Source organism: Myxocyprinus asiaticus, chromosome 33 (genome assembly GCF_019703515.2).
Source record: "Myxocyprinus asiaticus isolate MX2 ecotype Aquarium Trade chromosome 33, UBuf_Myxa_2, whole genome shotgun sequence".
In the NCBI taxonomy this organism is placed as follows: Eukaryota; Metazoa; Chordata; class Actinopteri; order Cypriniformes; family Catostomidae; genus Myxocyprinus; species Myxocyprinus asiaticus.
Window position 1 is genome coordinate 39,523,304 of NC_059376.1, and position 13,399 is coordinate 39,536,702.

Below are 13,399 nucleotides of genomic sequence, written 5' to 3' on the forward strand. Positions count from 1 at the left end.
TATAGGGATCATTTTTAAAGAAAACCTGAGTGAGCAGGCAAAACTCATTTCTTTTCTTATGGGATTCATATTCAACTGTAGGTTATAAAGGCACAATCATAAAACCAAACATGGCAACAAAGAAAAAAATGCTGACTGGCATTTTCAAGGCTTTGGATATCTTTTTATATCCTTTTCCATCTTTATAAAGTTCCATTACCTTGTTATGCAGGTCTTTTGACAGTTCTTTTCTGCTCCCCATGGCTCAGTATCTAGCCTGCTCAGTGCATCCACGTGAGAGCTAACAAACTTATTGACTATTTATACACAGACACTAATTGTAATTTAAAAAGCCACAGGTGTGGGAAATTAACCTTTAATTGCCATTTAAACCTGTGTGTTACCTTGTGTGTCTGTAACAAGGCCAAACATTCAAGGGTATGTAAACTTTTGATCAGGGCCATTTGGGTGATTTCTGTTATCATTATGATTTAAAAAGGAGCCAAACAACTATGTGATAATAAATGGCTTCATATGATCACTATCCTTAAATAAAAGGATGATCATTCATATTTTCAAAATCAATGCCAAAATTTCACAATTTCTGCCAGGGTATGCAAACTTTTGATCATATATATATATATATATATATATATATATATATATATATATATATATATATATATATATAATATATAATATATATATATATACAAAATACCATATTTGTGAAATAACTGGACACCACTCACCAAATTAATATGCAACATAATGAGGTCATGACAATGTAGCATACTACTGTTTGAAATGTTTACTGTTGCATTCTGTTTCAAATTATTTAAAATTAAGTGCAGTATATACTGCACAGTAAGCATATTTTATACACTAATAGTGTTAACTGAGCCATTAAGAAATGCAGATTCCACCACTGTTTAATTGTGGCCTTTCTGGAGATCTTAAAGGGATAGTTCACTCAACAAAAAAACAAACAAACAAAAAAAACTCTCATTTACTCACCCTCATCCCATCCCAAATGTGAATGACTTACTTTCTTTTGCTGAACACAAGTGAAGATTTTTAGAAGAATATTTCAGCTCTGTAGGTCCTTAATGCAAGTGAATGGTGCTCAGAATTTTGAATCTTCAAAAATCACAAAGGCAGCATAAAAGTAATCTATACAACTCCAGTGGTTAAATCCATGTCTTCAGAAACTATATGATAGGTGTGGGTGAGAAACAGATCATTATTTAATTCCTTTTTTTTACTAGAAGTCTCCACATTTGACCAGCCCTGGCCAGTTGGTGCTAGTATGCACGAAGAATGTGAATCGCCAAAAAACAAAAGAAGAATGTGAAAGTGTAGAATCATAGTAAAAAAGGAATTATGGATGAATTTTATGCTGCCTCTATGTGATTTTTGAAGATTTAAAGTTCTGGCCACCTTTCACTTGCATTGTATGGACCTACAGAGCTGAGATATTCTTCTAAAAATCTTTGTGTTCTGCAAAAGAAAGAAAATCATACACATCATGAGGGTAAATAAATGATGAGAGAATTGTCATTTTTGGGTGAACTATTCCTCAAATGCTCTGTCTCTCTCTTCCAGCTGTGACGTCTGGCATCTCCACAAACACGTCAGGCTTTCACAGTTACACCTGTGGGACTCAGTCATCTTATCCTAATACTTACCCCTGCAGCACCCTGCCCTCGTTCCCCTCCAGCCCCCGCTGCACCGTCACCAAAAGGAGACAACAGAGGAAAGACCACAAGAGTTCCTGTGAGTGAACACTGGATTCTAACATCTATCTTTTCTGCCTTTGGCCAAGATCAAGTGTACCGTCTCTATCAGTACACTCAGTGACGGATAGATCTGTGCGTGCCTGAGTGGTGGGGGGGATCTGGGACCATCCTGCAAAGTTTGGGATCTATACGACATACAGTCTTTACCCAGAAACTTTTATCACAGAAAAGCATAGTAAGAAAATCTGTAAAAATGCAATAGAGTTTCAGCACCTTCTGTGCTTGGACTCCTAATGATTCCAGAACTTTGCAGATGCACATTTAAAAAAAATCAAAAAACAAAACGTAGGTGTTGCACTAAGGCTTATTCTTAATAATTGTGTATTGGACTGTGGTTAATCAGGATTTTGACATTATTAGTTTGATGTGAATAAATAAAAGTACATTTCCTGTATCAACATTATTTGTACTTCAGACCTTTTTGTTTGACAAGAAAAAACTAGCTTCATACCATGTGGCCCACATTTGGTTTTTGGCCATTGAACATGGGTAAAATGTAACTATTTATGAATGGAGCCACATTGAGAGCCCCACATCTCTGGGACTGAACCATTTAGAGCCTTAAAATTGAAGATACAAAAACGAAAGTTTGTTCAGATCCAGAATCTAAAAGGATATGAAGATATCTTAAATACTACTTGAGCTATAGGCACTCCCACTTCGCAAAAACAACACAAAAAAGTGTTTTTTTCCATTTTTGGATTCACACATTGGCATATAATGCAACAGGGGGTGCTGAAATCAACTGATTTTAGTAATAGACCTTCCAATATCTGATGCTGCCACCTTTCTATGGTTATTTTTGATTTTTTTTTTTTTTTTTTTTACCTGTAATTTCACAACAAACCATAGGCAAAACGTCATTTTGACCCCAGCTACAAAATATCTCCGAAAATATTGATTCATAGCATTTATTATTTTGGCTTTCTTCATTTATTTATTTTGAACAGAAAAAAAAATATCAGAAACACAGTAGTGAACCAGGGATCTCTGGTTGATTTTCCATGAAATGACCCAATAAACATTGGGATACATTTTAAATAATTGTCTGATTTCATGATCAGTTAGATATAACTCTTAACTAAATATGGCATTTTTAAAATGTAAAATGTATGGGACATTTTTATCACTTTTGGTGTCATTTGTGCCCGAAACAGTGTTAATTTCTAACCCTGATCTGACATGAAGTTGCAAAAATAATTTTAGTCACTAGTTCTACACCTTTATTGACCATTTTAACCCTTTTTTTTTTTTACATAATATCCCATTTAACCTCTGACATTATTTACTCTGTCTCTCTCTGCCACTCGTCAGTGTCTCTGGCGTCAAGTACAGTGGGCGCTGGTGGTCAGGTTGTACATATAGAGACCAGCAAGGTGGTTCTGAGAGGAGATCCTCTTACTGGGTTCGGGCTTCAGTTACAGGGAGGAGTGTTTGCTACAGAGCCACTGTCAGCACCTGCCTGCATCCGCTTTATAGAGCCAGACACACCCGCAGAAAGGTGAGAGGACGCTACTGCTCCGAGCTGTCAAACTCTAGACATGATGCATACTGACAGGGTTGTCTTGTACATTTAGTGCCTGTGGATAGATGTATTTACATTTGCACAAACACACACACACCTGGCTTCATGTGTGAAAGCTGAGACATTGTATTAAGATCTCCTGTGAATGCTTGGTTCAGGATTGGATATGTTAGTTGCAAAACTAACATTATTGTTTTGACCTAAAAGTCCCAAATTTGCGAACCTGCTGCATTTATCCAAATGGTAAATGTAAAAAGATACTGTATAGCTGTATTTATAGATATACTTGTTCAGATACACCATGATGGATGAACTACAGTTATTGTTCTGTCATTGGAATATGGAAATATGTTAATGACTTGCATCTGTTTAAATGTATTTACAGAAGAGACTATAAAACTACCACTCATTCACTTTTCACTTAGTCAAGTAAAAATATATGAAAAATTGACATCTTCAAATGATAATAAATATTAATTTGTCTTCTGCATTTTTGTATTGATGTGTGTATGTAAATGTAAGTTGCTTTAGATAAGTGTCTGCAAAATGAATACATGTAAAATGTATTTGTGTTTATTTGCATGTGTGTCATACTGTATGTTTGTGTTCCAGGTGTGGGCTGTTACAAGTCGGCGACAGACTTCTTTCCATTAATGGAATTCCCACTGAGGAAGGAACAATGGAAGAGGCCAATCAGCTGCTTCGAGACGCAGCATTGGCCAATAAGGTCACACTGGAAGTGGAGTTTGATGTTGCAGGTAATAAATAGCTGTCAATGAAAAGATCAGTATCTCAAGCTATTAATTATTATAGATTAATATGATTACAAAGCTACAGTCACATGTATTTTTTTAATTATTTAATTCCATTCTTCATGATTCTCTCATGTTTCTCTTTATAACGCAGAGTCGGTTATTCCCAGCAGTGGCACATTTCAGGTGAAGCTGCCCAAAAGATGTGGAGTAGAGCTGGGCATTACTATCAGTGGTGAGTGATGAGATTGATCAACAGGGGGTCAGAAGTATATTCTACAGTTTTTCTCCACAAGTGAATACTATATCAATTGTGACTTGCAGCAAGCAAGAAGCCAGGAAAACCTCTGATCATCTCAGAGATACAGAGAGGGAGTATTGCACACAGGTACACCTACAATACATGTGAAACAAATTCATTTCATATACTTCAATATTGTCAAAGTTCCTATACGTTTGTGTTTTGCAGAGTTTCATAGGTAGACTGTCAATGTTTCACTGTGTTTGTCTTTTTTTTTAGCTGTGCATTAAGCTTTTGGAATGGACCTATTTTGTGTTTGGGTGTTTAGAATAGGAACCCTGGAGCCAGGTGATCGATTATTGGCCATTGATAATGTACGACTGGATAATTGTGGAATGGAAGAAGCTATGATGGTTCTCCAGCAGGCTGAGGGCATGGTTAAACTGCGCATTCAGAAAGATGAAGATAACTTGGGTGAGAGTGTGCGTTTCTGTTTGCACTTAAGAAATGATAATTGTCCTCTGGCATCATTGTTTCTTGAACCAGGGGTTTATAAATTGGGGTCCAGGGGCTGAGAGTGGGGTGCAAGTTGGTCTGTGGAAAATTTCATAACTGTAAAAACAATATTTATATTGTTATATTTGAATTTTGCACTTGCACTTTTGTTTTTGTGGTTTAAACAATTAAACTCGCATTTTACACATTACAAATTAATATTTCTATTAATTAATATTATTAGTTATCATATTCGACATGCTTTAATTTTTTGGATTATTTATTTTGGTAGGTATTTATATTACATACAGAAAAATTATTATAAACTTGATACAAAACTATAATGTCATTAATTATTATTACAACATCGGTTTTATATACCAGCGTTTTCATGCTTTCGCTGACATGAAAAGCTGATGGTTAATATTTCAGTATGTATCGATGGTTATAGCCGATGGTTTTAATTTGTTCAATAATTGGCTGATACATTGGTGCATCACTACAGATGGCTTTAGGACAATAACAATATAAAAGCTAATTATTTAAATTGTCTTTATAATATAACACTTTGCATTTTCTTAACTTTCTCTGGTCTTTAAACACAAAAATATATAGTGACTTACCGGTATATATTTTAGGAGGGGGTCTCTCGCAAAGTGATTGTCATATTTTGGGTCATCGGCATCAAAAAGTTTGAAAACCCTTATGTCTTAACCTACTGTATTTAACATTTTATATGTGCATATTTTGTAGATGAATTGGAGTCGTCCGGTTCTGTTATTTTCACAGTCGAACTCAAGAGACATGGGGGTCCTCTTGGAATCACCATTTCTGGCACTGAAGAACCTTTCAACCCCATTCTGATCTCCAGTCTGACCCGCAACGGTCTCGCACACAGGTACACACAAACACTCATATCCTCGTGTCTGTAGTGTTTTTTGCAGTGATTTATGCAGTAGTACATGAAAATGCACAACGCAGTGAACGCACACACACAAACTTGCATGTTTCATTATGTATGTCATTTGACAGCACCAAGCTCACACGTGAAATCTAGTGCACAGTCTAAGAACTTAAATTCGATCATAATGTAATGCAATGGAATGTAATATAATGTAATTTTTACCCTGCTCAATTTTTTTATACTATTTTCCACCTTTTAGAATAATAGCAAAGTCATAAAAACTATGAAGTAACAAATTAATTATACCAAAGAAACAGTAACATAAATGTTAAAGGAATAGTTCACTCAAAAATGAAAATTCTCTCATCACTTATTCGCCCTCATGCCATCCCAAATGTGTATGACTTAATTTCTTCTGCTGGACATAAACACATTTTTAGAAGAATATCTCAGGCAAGTGAATGGTTGCCAGAACTTTAAAGCTCAAAAAGTGCATAAAGACAGCACAAAAGTAATCCATACTCCAAACTCCAGTGGGTTAAACTGTCTTTAGAAGCAATATGATTGGTGTGGGTGAGAAACAAATCAATATTTATTAGGGCTGGGAAATTTAACATGTTAATTTCTGCGTTTTAATATTTTTTTTGTTCAACACATAAAAAAAATAAAAAAAAACAAATTAACACAATTTATGCAGTTTTTATATCTGTTTTTTTTTTTCTCCCTGAAACTTTACACGATAGGAGAAAGGTGTCCTTAGTTGTTCCTGGAAGGCTACACAGCCTAAGTTGGCTCAACATAAGCAGACTCAGACAACTCGATTTGGATGGGGGTGGGGTGTCAACACTTGTGACTGTTTTCACTGATCTTGCCCTCCTAGTCAGTTAGCCTGCCACAGATTAAAAATAGAGGGAAGGTGTCACACTTAATGACTGCCTTTGACTTTTCTCAATGCTTCACTGTCACGCCCCATTTTCACAGCCAATCAACCTGAAGCTTTTGAATACACAGGTATTTGTTTATACTACTTCAAGAGTCTGCAGCATCTGCTATGTTTGGTTGTTTGATAAAGACATGTCCTATTGAGAATGCATAGCAAAAAAAAAAATGGCATCCTTTTCTTTCACACATTTATTGTTACATTGTGCAATGAGCTGGGCAACAAACGTGTGTCATTTGGTAAAAAGTGAATTATTCAAAAGTATATTAAAGCACCATAAACTAAAATAAAGTACAAACTTGTAAAGTATGCATATTTATACATAATGTTATATAAATGCCCTTCCTGGATCGGGGCCTTGTCGTGGCAGAAGGGCTTACTCACAAGTCTCCGGCTGGCTGCCTCACAGTTGGAGTTTGTCCCGGTAGACGAAAGGGTCGCCTCAATGTGACTTAAGGTCGCAGAGAGGAAAACTTTGACTGTTGTGTGTGCTTATGCACCAAACATCAGTTCAGAGTATTCAACCTTCTTGGAGAGTGTGGGTGGGATTCTGAATAGGGCTCCACCTACAGACTCCATAGTCCTGCTGGGGGACTTCAATGCTCACATTGGCAATGATTGGGAAATCTGGAGTGGGGTGACTGGGAAGAATGGCCTGCCTGATCTAAACCGAATGGTGAAATGTTATTGGACTTCTGTAATGGCCTTTAGGGCCATGGTTTGTCCATAACAAACACCATGTTCGAACACAAGGATGCTCAGTGTATTTGGTACCAGAGCTCCTGGGATCAAAGTTCAATGATTGACTTTGTAGTCGTTTCATCTGATTTGAGGTCACATGTTCTGAACACTCGGGTGAAGAGAGGTGCTGAACTGTCAACCGATCACCATCTGGTGGTGAGCTGGATCAGATGGCAGGGAAAACTTAGACAGACCCGGCAGACCCAAGTGCATCGTGTGGGTGTGCTGGGAATGACTGGCAGAGGACCCTGTCCAGAATGATTTTAACTTGCACCTCCATGAGAACTTCTCCCATGTCCCGGAGGAGGTGGGGGGCATGGAGTCCGAATGGATCCTGTTCAAAACCTCCATTGTGGAAGAGCAAGGTGCAGCGGTGGACAATAGCTTGTTGGTGCCAGTCACGGTGGCAACCCAAGAACCTGCTAGAGGACACCAGTGGTGAGGGAAGCCTTCAAGCTGAAAAAGGAGGCCTTTAGGGCCTGGTTGGCTCTGGGGACTACTGATACAGCAGATAGGTTCCAGCAGGCAAAAAAGGCAGCAGCGGCTGCGGTTGCAGAAGCCAATTCCAGAGCATGGGAGGAGTATGGAGAGGTCATGGAAAAAGACTTTCAGTTGGCCATAGAGAGGTTCTGGAGAACTAGCCGGCAGCTCAGGAGGGGTCAGAGGAGCCTCGCTCAAGCTGTGTTCAGCAAAAATGGAGAAATTCTGACCTCAAATGAGGACATTGTCGGAAGGTGGAAGGAACACTACAAGGAACTCCTAAATATGAGAGAGATGCCTCCCTTACAAGAGGCAGGGCCAGAGACTTCAAGGGTATCAGAGTCCATTTCCCTGGTGGGAGTCACAGAGGTAGTTGGGAAGCTCCTCAGTGGCGAAGCTCCGGGGGTGGGTGAGATTTGCCCGGAACTGATTAAGGCCCTGGATGTTGTGGGACTGTCATGGCTGAAACACCTCTGCAATGTTGCATGGACCTCGGGGACAGTGCCTTTTGGATTTGGAAAACCGGGGTGGTGGTCCCTGTATTTAAGAAAGGGGACCGGAGAGTGTGTGCCAACAACCTGGGTATCACGCTTCTCAGCCTCCCCGAGAAAGTCTATGCCAGGGTGCTGGAAAGGAGACTCCGGCTGATATTTGAACCTCACATTGAGGATGAACAATGCAGATTCCGTCCTGGCCATGGAACAGTGGACCAGCTTTTCACCCTCTCGCAGATAATTGAGGGGGCATGGGAGTTTGCCAATCCAGTCTACATGTGATTTGTGGACTTGTAGTAGGCCTATGACAGTGTTCCCTAAGAAATTCTGTGGGAGGTGCTTCGGGAGTATGAGGTGCCGGGGCCACTACTGCAGGCCATTCAGTCTCTGTACACATGGAACGAGAGCTGTGTCCGCATACTCAGCATGAAGTCAAGCTTGTTCAATGTGGATGTTTGACTCCACCAAGGTTATGCCTTGCAGCCGAGGTCAGGAGGGCATTCTATGTGGGGGCCGGAAGGTGATGTCTCTGCTTTTTGTGGATGATGATGTCCTTTTGGCACCGTCACATGGATGCCTCCAGCATGTGCTGGGATGGTTTGCAGCCGAGTGTGAAGCGGTTGGAATGAGGATCAGAACCTCCAAGTCTGAGTCCATGGTTCTCTCACAGAAAAGAATGGAAAGCCCCCTTCAGATAAGGGGAGTAAATGTACCCAAGGTAGAGGAGTTTAAGTATCTTGGGGTCTTATTCATGAGTGAGGGGAGAAGGGAGCATGAGATCAGTTGCAAACTGGGAACAGCGGCAGCAGTAATGCGGTCCCTGTACCGGACAGTAGTGGTATAGGGGGAGCTGAGCAATAAGGCAAAGCTCTCTATTTACCAGCCAGTCTACATCCCTACCCTCCCCTATGGTCATGAACTCTGGGTAATGGCTGAAAGAATAAGATCACGGATAAAAGTGGCTGAAATGAGTTTTCACTGCAGGGTGGCGGGACTCGCTCTCCGTGGCAGGGTGAGGAGTTCTAACTCGGAGTAGGGCCACTACTCCTCCACATTGAGAGGAGCCAGTTGAGGTGGTTCGGGCACAGGCAACTGGGACGAGACCCCGAGGTCAGCCCAAGACCCGCTGGAGAGATTATATCTCCCAGTTGGCCTGGGAGTGGCTGGGGATCTCCCGGGTTGAGCTGGAGGAAGCTGCAGGAGACAGAGATGTCTGAGCCTCTCTGCTCTCCCTATTGCCACGCGACCCTAATGGACTAAGTGGAAACGTAAATGGATGGATGGTTATATAAATGTAGACTACAATATATTTATATATTCTAAAGCTGCATATGTAACGGTGGCCAGCTGATAGATAGCTGTGCAATGTGTATAAACCTCACTCCTGACCTCGAGGTGCACTAGCGACTGATGCTAGAGGCTGTAGCCTTTAGCCTCCTTGTTAGCGCACCCGCCTCCCATGCCGGAGATGCCGGTTAGAGTCCCGTACGGAGCTGGTAGAACAGGAGCGTCACAATGGTGCCGTGACCTGGATGGGAGTGAGGTTTAGGGGGGTGAGTGTAATGGTGGCCAGCTGATAGATAACTGAGCAATGTGTATAAACCTGACATATGACATAAAAAACACGAGAGCAGATTTACTGTATGGAGAATGGAGACTTCACCCACAAGCGGTGAACCAAGCATGCGAGAGATCGGGGCAAGCTGCCATATCTCTTTGCATCACCCGAAAACGCTCATTCACTTTCATCCGAACTAGTGTCAAAAGCGAAACCGCCCGAGAGAGACCCAACATGTTCGCGATAGAGACCGAGAGGGACATGGTCATTCAACAAGGTACAGACAGGTATACTAGTAGAGACTGAACAGCAGCCAGAGAAAATAATAGTTTTGAGATTTTAAACTTCAGCATTCAATGTTTTATATCTGTATATATAGTGTCTAATAATGAATGGGCAAATGGCAATGTACACTTGTTTCTTTAGCTAATAAAGTTGGATATGAATTAAATCTGCCCATTTGATCCTATTATTAAAAAGTACACTGGAAAATGTCAGGAGATTTTGCCCAAAATGTAATTTCAACATGTCCACTGATTTTATGCCATTTATACATATATTTGGATCAAAGATTAATACCTGTAAAAATATGTCTAATTAACTCCATCCACAAATGTTTTTTTACATTTTAACATGTACATATTTAAATAATTAAAATAAATGATGACTAACCAATTTCTTGCAAGTTCTTTGAGACAAAGTATATTTTAAAAGTAAATATATTTATTTTAAATGTTTGTTGTAATGTGTGATGCCATAAATTAATCGAGATAAATCACATTCAACTGTGCGATTAATTTGATTTTTTTAATCGATTCACAGCCCTAATATTTATAAATCTCCTCTTTCACTTCCACATTCTTGTTTAGTTTTTGGTGATTTGCATTCTTCATGCATATCACCACCTACTGGGCAGGGAATTTAATTTATATTAAAAAAGGACTTAAATATTGATTTATTTCTCCCCCACATCTAACATCATATGGATTACTTTTATGCTTTATGTACTTTATGTGCTTTTTGGAGCTTCAAAGTTCTGGACACCATTACCTTGCATTTGAATTGACCAACAGAGCTGAGATATTCTTCTAAAAATATTTGTGTTCAGCAGAAAAAAGTAAGTCTTAAACATCTAGGATGGCATGAGGGTGCGTAAATGATGAGAGAATTTTCATTTTGTGTTAACTATTTCTTTAAACATCTTACTGTACATTTTAGCTTCTTAAAAGTGGCTACCTTTTGTCTAGATTACAGCTAAACAAAGGTGCATCCTGGGATGCTTTTTAAATGGTATTGAGGAAGTGCCCATGTATACTTGACAGCTTTTGACAGCTTTTCATTCATTGTCTGCTCCTACACATCCATTTCTAAACAGTGTGTTTGCAATTAAAATTTGTTTTGTAACTAAATTAATTTTTACAGTAAACACACTTTAAATTATTATACAAAACTATATTAAGCATTAAAATCATACTTAGACCATTAGATAAAATGTTTTGAAAGATTATGACATAAATTCAGTTGTGTGTCTTGATTTTCTAACCATATACAATTAATATTTCTACTCAAGTCCAAACCGTTGTCAAGATACAATCATTTCAATGCTTTTCTTTTTCCCCTAGCATAAAACTCAATGTGTTTCTGGGATGACAGGCCACATATGATATGGCCGTTTTTAAATGTTTTTGGTGCAGGACTGGCGCTCTTCATATTGGTGATCGTGTCTTGGCCATCAATAGCATGAGCTTGAAGGGAAAACCTCTTAGCGAAGCCATTTACCTCCTGCAGACAGCTGGAGACACGGTCACACTCAAGATCAAAAAACGGTCTGATCGTAAGTGTCACACATACCTGTACACGACTGGGCCAATTAAAATCTAGAACAACCTGTGTGTGTTTGGAGAAGTGTCAATAAACATTTCCTTTAAAAGAGCAGACAGATGACCATTGCCGTGAATAATGCATAACATCACGTCCTCGTGACATATATCTGTCTTTTCTGCCTCCTCTACCAGCGCTTTTGGAGTCAGACAGGGGCAGCCCGTCCCGGACGGCCTCGTGCGTGAGTGACACTGAAGACGATTGCTCAGATTCTCTCAGGCGCGGTAAATACTCAGAATTTCACCGCCTGACCACACCTCCCAGTTTGGATTCAGCTATGGACTCGTGGGATAGCTCTGCCCTGGATGCTGGCTATGGAAGTCAAGGTGAGGAAGACCTGTGATTAGATAATGAAGTAATTGAATGGCATCAAGGGCTGACTGAAGTTTTACATAAGGTCAGCAAGGGTTAATGAACTAATATGGATATTAATCAAGTGGGCTGAAGGGTTCCTCAAATTAGATGACTGTGCCTGGATTAGAGTACGTCCTATGAGTTTTCTGTTATTGAGGTCGCTGCAGGATGATTGGTAAAATTTAAAGCAATAGTTCACCCAAAAATAATATTCTCATTATTTACTCACACATCTGGGATGGCATATGAATATGACTTTCTTTCATTTGCTGAACTCAAATGAAGATTTTTTTGAAGAATATCTCCGCTCTTTTAGTTCATACAATGCCTGTGAATGGGTGCCAAAATGTTGAAGCTCCATAAATCAGCATAAAAGTAATCCATATGACTCCAGTGGTTACATAAATGTCTTCAGCAGCGATCTGATAGGTGTGGATGAGAAACAGATCAATATTTAAGTCCTTTTTTTTTTTATTTAACTAAAAATTCTCCTCTCTGCTCAGTCATTCTCCACTTTCACTTTTACATTCTTCTTTTGTTTTTGGTGATTCACATTCTTCATGCATATCACCCCCTACTGGGCAGAGAGAATGATTTCTACCAAAAAACAGGTATTGATCTGTTTCTCACCCACACCTATCATATCATTTCTGAAGATATGGATTAAAACACTGGAGTCATATGGATTACTTTTATGATGCCTTTATTAGCTTTTTGGAGCATACAAATTTTGGTCACCATTCACTTGCATTGAATGGACCTACAGACCTGAGATATCCTTCTAAAAATCTTTGTGTTCTGCAGAAGAACGTCATACACCTGGGATGACATAAGGGTGAGTGAATGATGAGAATTTTCATTTTTGTGTGAACTATCCCTTTAAGGGATAGCGCACCCAAAAATAATTTTTTTGTCATTTACTCACCCTTATCATTCCAAACAAGTATACATAGAGAAATCTGAAACATGGCAATATCTGCAAAACACATATTAAATATTTTCATATAAGATGTAAAAAAGTCACATACTTGTACAGATATTCAACATACAGTATATTTTAAAATAGGCCTACTAAATCAATGGCCATTTTCATATACAGTGGTGGCCAAAAATATTGGCACCCTTGGTAAATATGAGCAAAGAAGGCTGTGAAAAACAAATCTGCATGGTTTATCCTTTTGATCTTTCATAAAAATAAAAAAAAATCACAAAAATCTAACCTTTAATTGAAGTAAATTTTCTCAAACGCATTGGCT

General features: G+C 39.1%; 1 protein-coding gene across 11 annotated transcripts in view; it reads left to right on the plus strand.

Annotated features, from left to right (window-relative positions):
- Positions 1-13,399, plus strand: part of LOC127423776 (glutamate receptor-interacting protein 2-like) — a 50,890-nt gene that overhangs the window by 29,488 nt on the left and 8,003 nt on the right. For 10 of the 11 annotated variants that reach the window (XR_007894372.1, XR_007894373.1, XR_007894374.1 and 7 more), the window contains 9 exons: positions 1,585-1,755; positions 3,093-3,279; positions 3,916-4,061; positions 4,210-4,290; positions 4,380-4,443; positions 4,625-4,770; positions 5,545-5,689; positions 11,603-11,742; positions 11,924-12,115. Coding sequence is in view for 7 of the 11 variants with exons in the window: in XM_051668334.1 (XP_051524294.1) it covers positions 1,585-1,755; positions 3,093-3,279; positions 3,916-4,061; positions 4,210-4,290; positions 4,380-4,443; positions 4,625-4,770; positions 5,545-5,689; positions 11,603-11,742; positions 11,924-12,115 (1,272 nt within the window). In the remaining 4 variants the exon portion in view is untranslated. The remainder of the gene's footprint in view (positions 1-1,584; positions 1,756-3,092; positions 3,280-3,915; positions 4,062-4,209; positions 4,291-4,379; positions 4,444-4,624; positions 4,771-5,544; positions 5,690-11,602; positions 11,743-11,923; positions 12,116-13,399) is intronic. The other variant, XM_051668335.1, reaches the window with a different exon arrangement.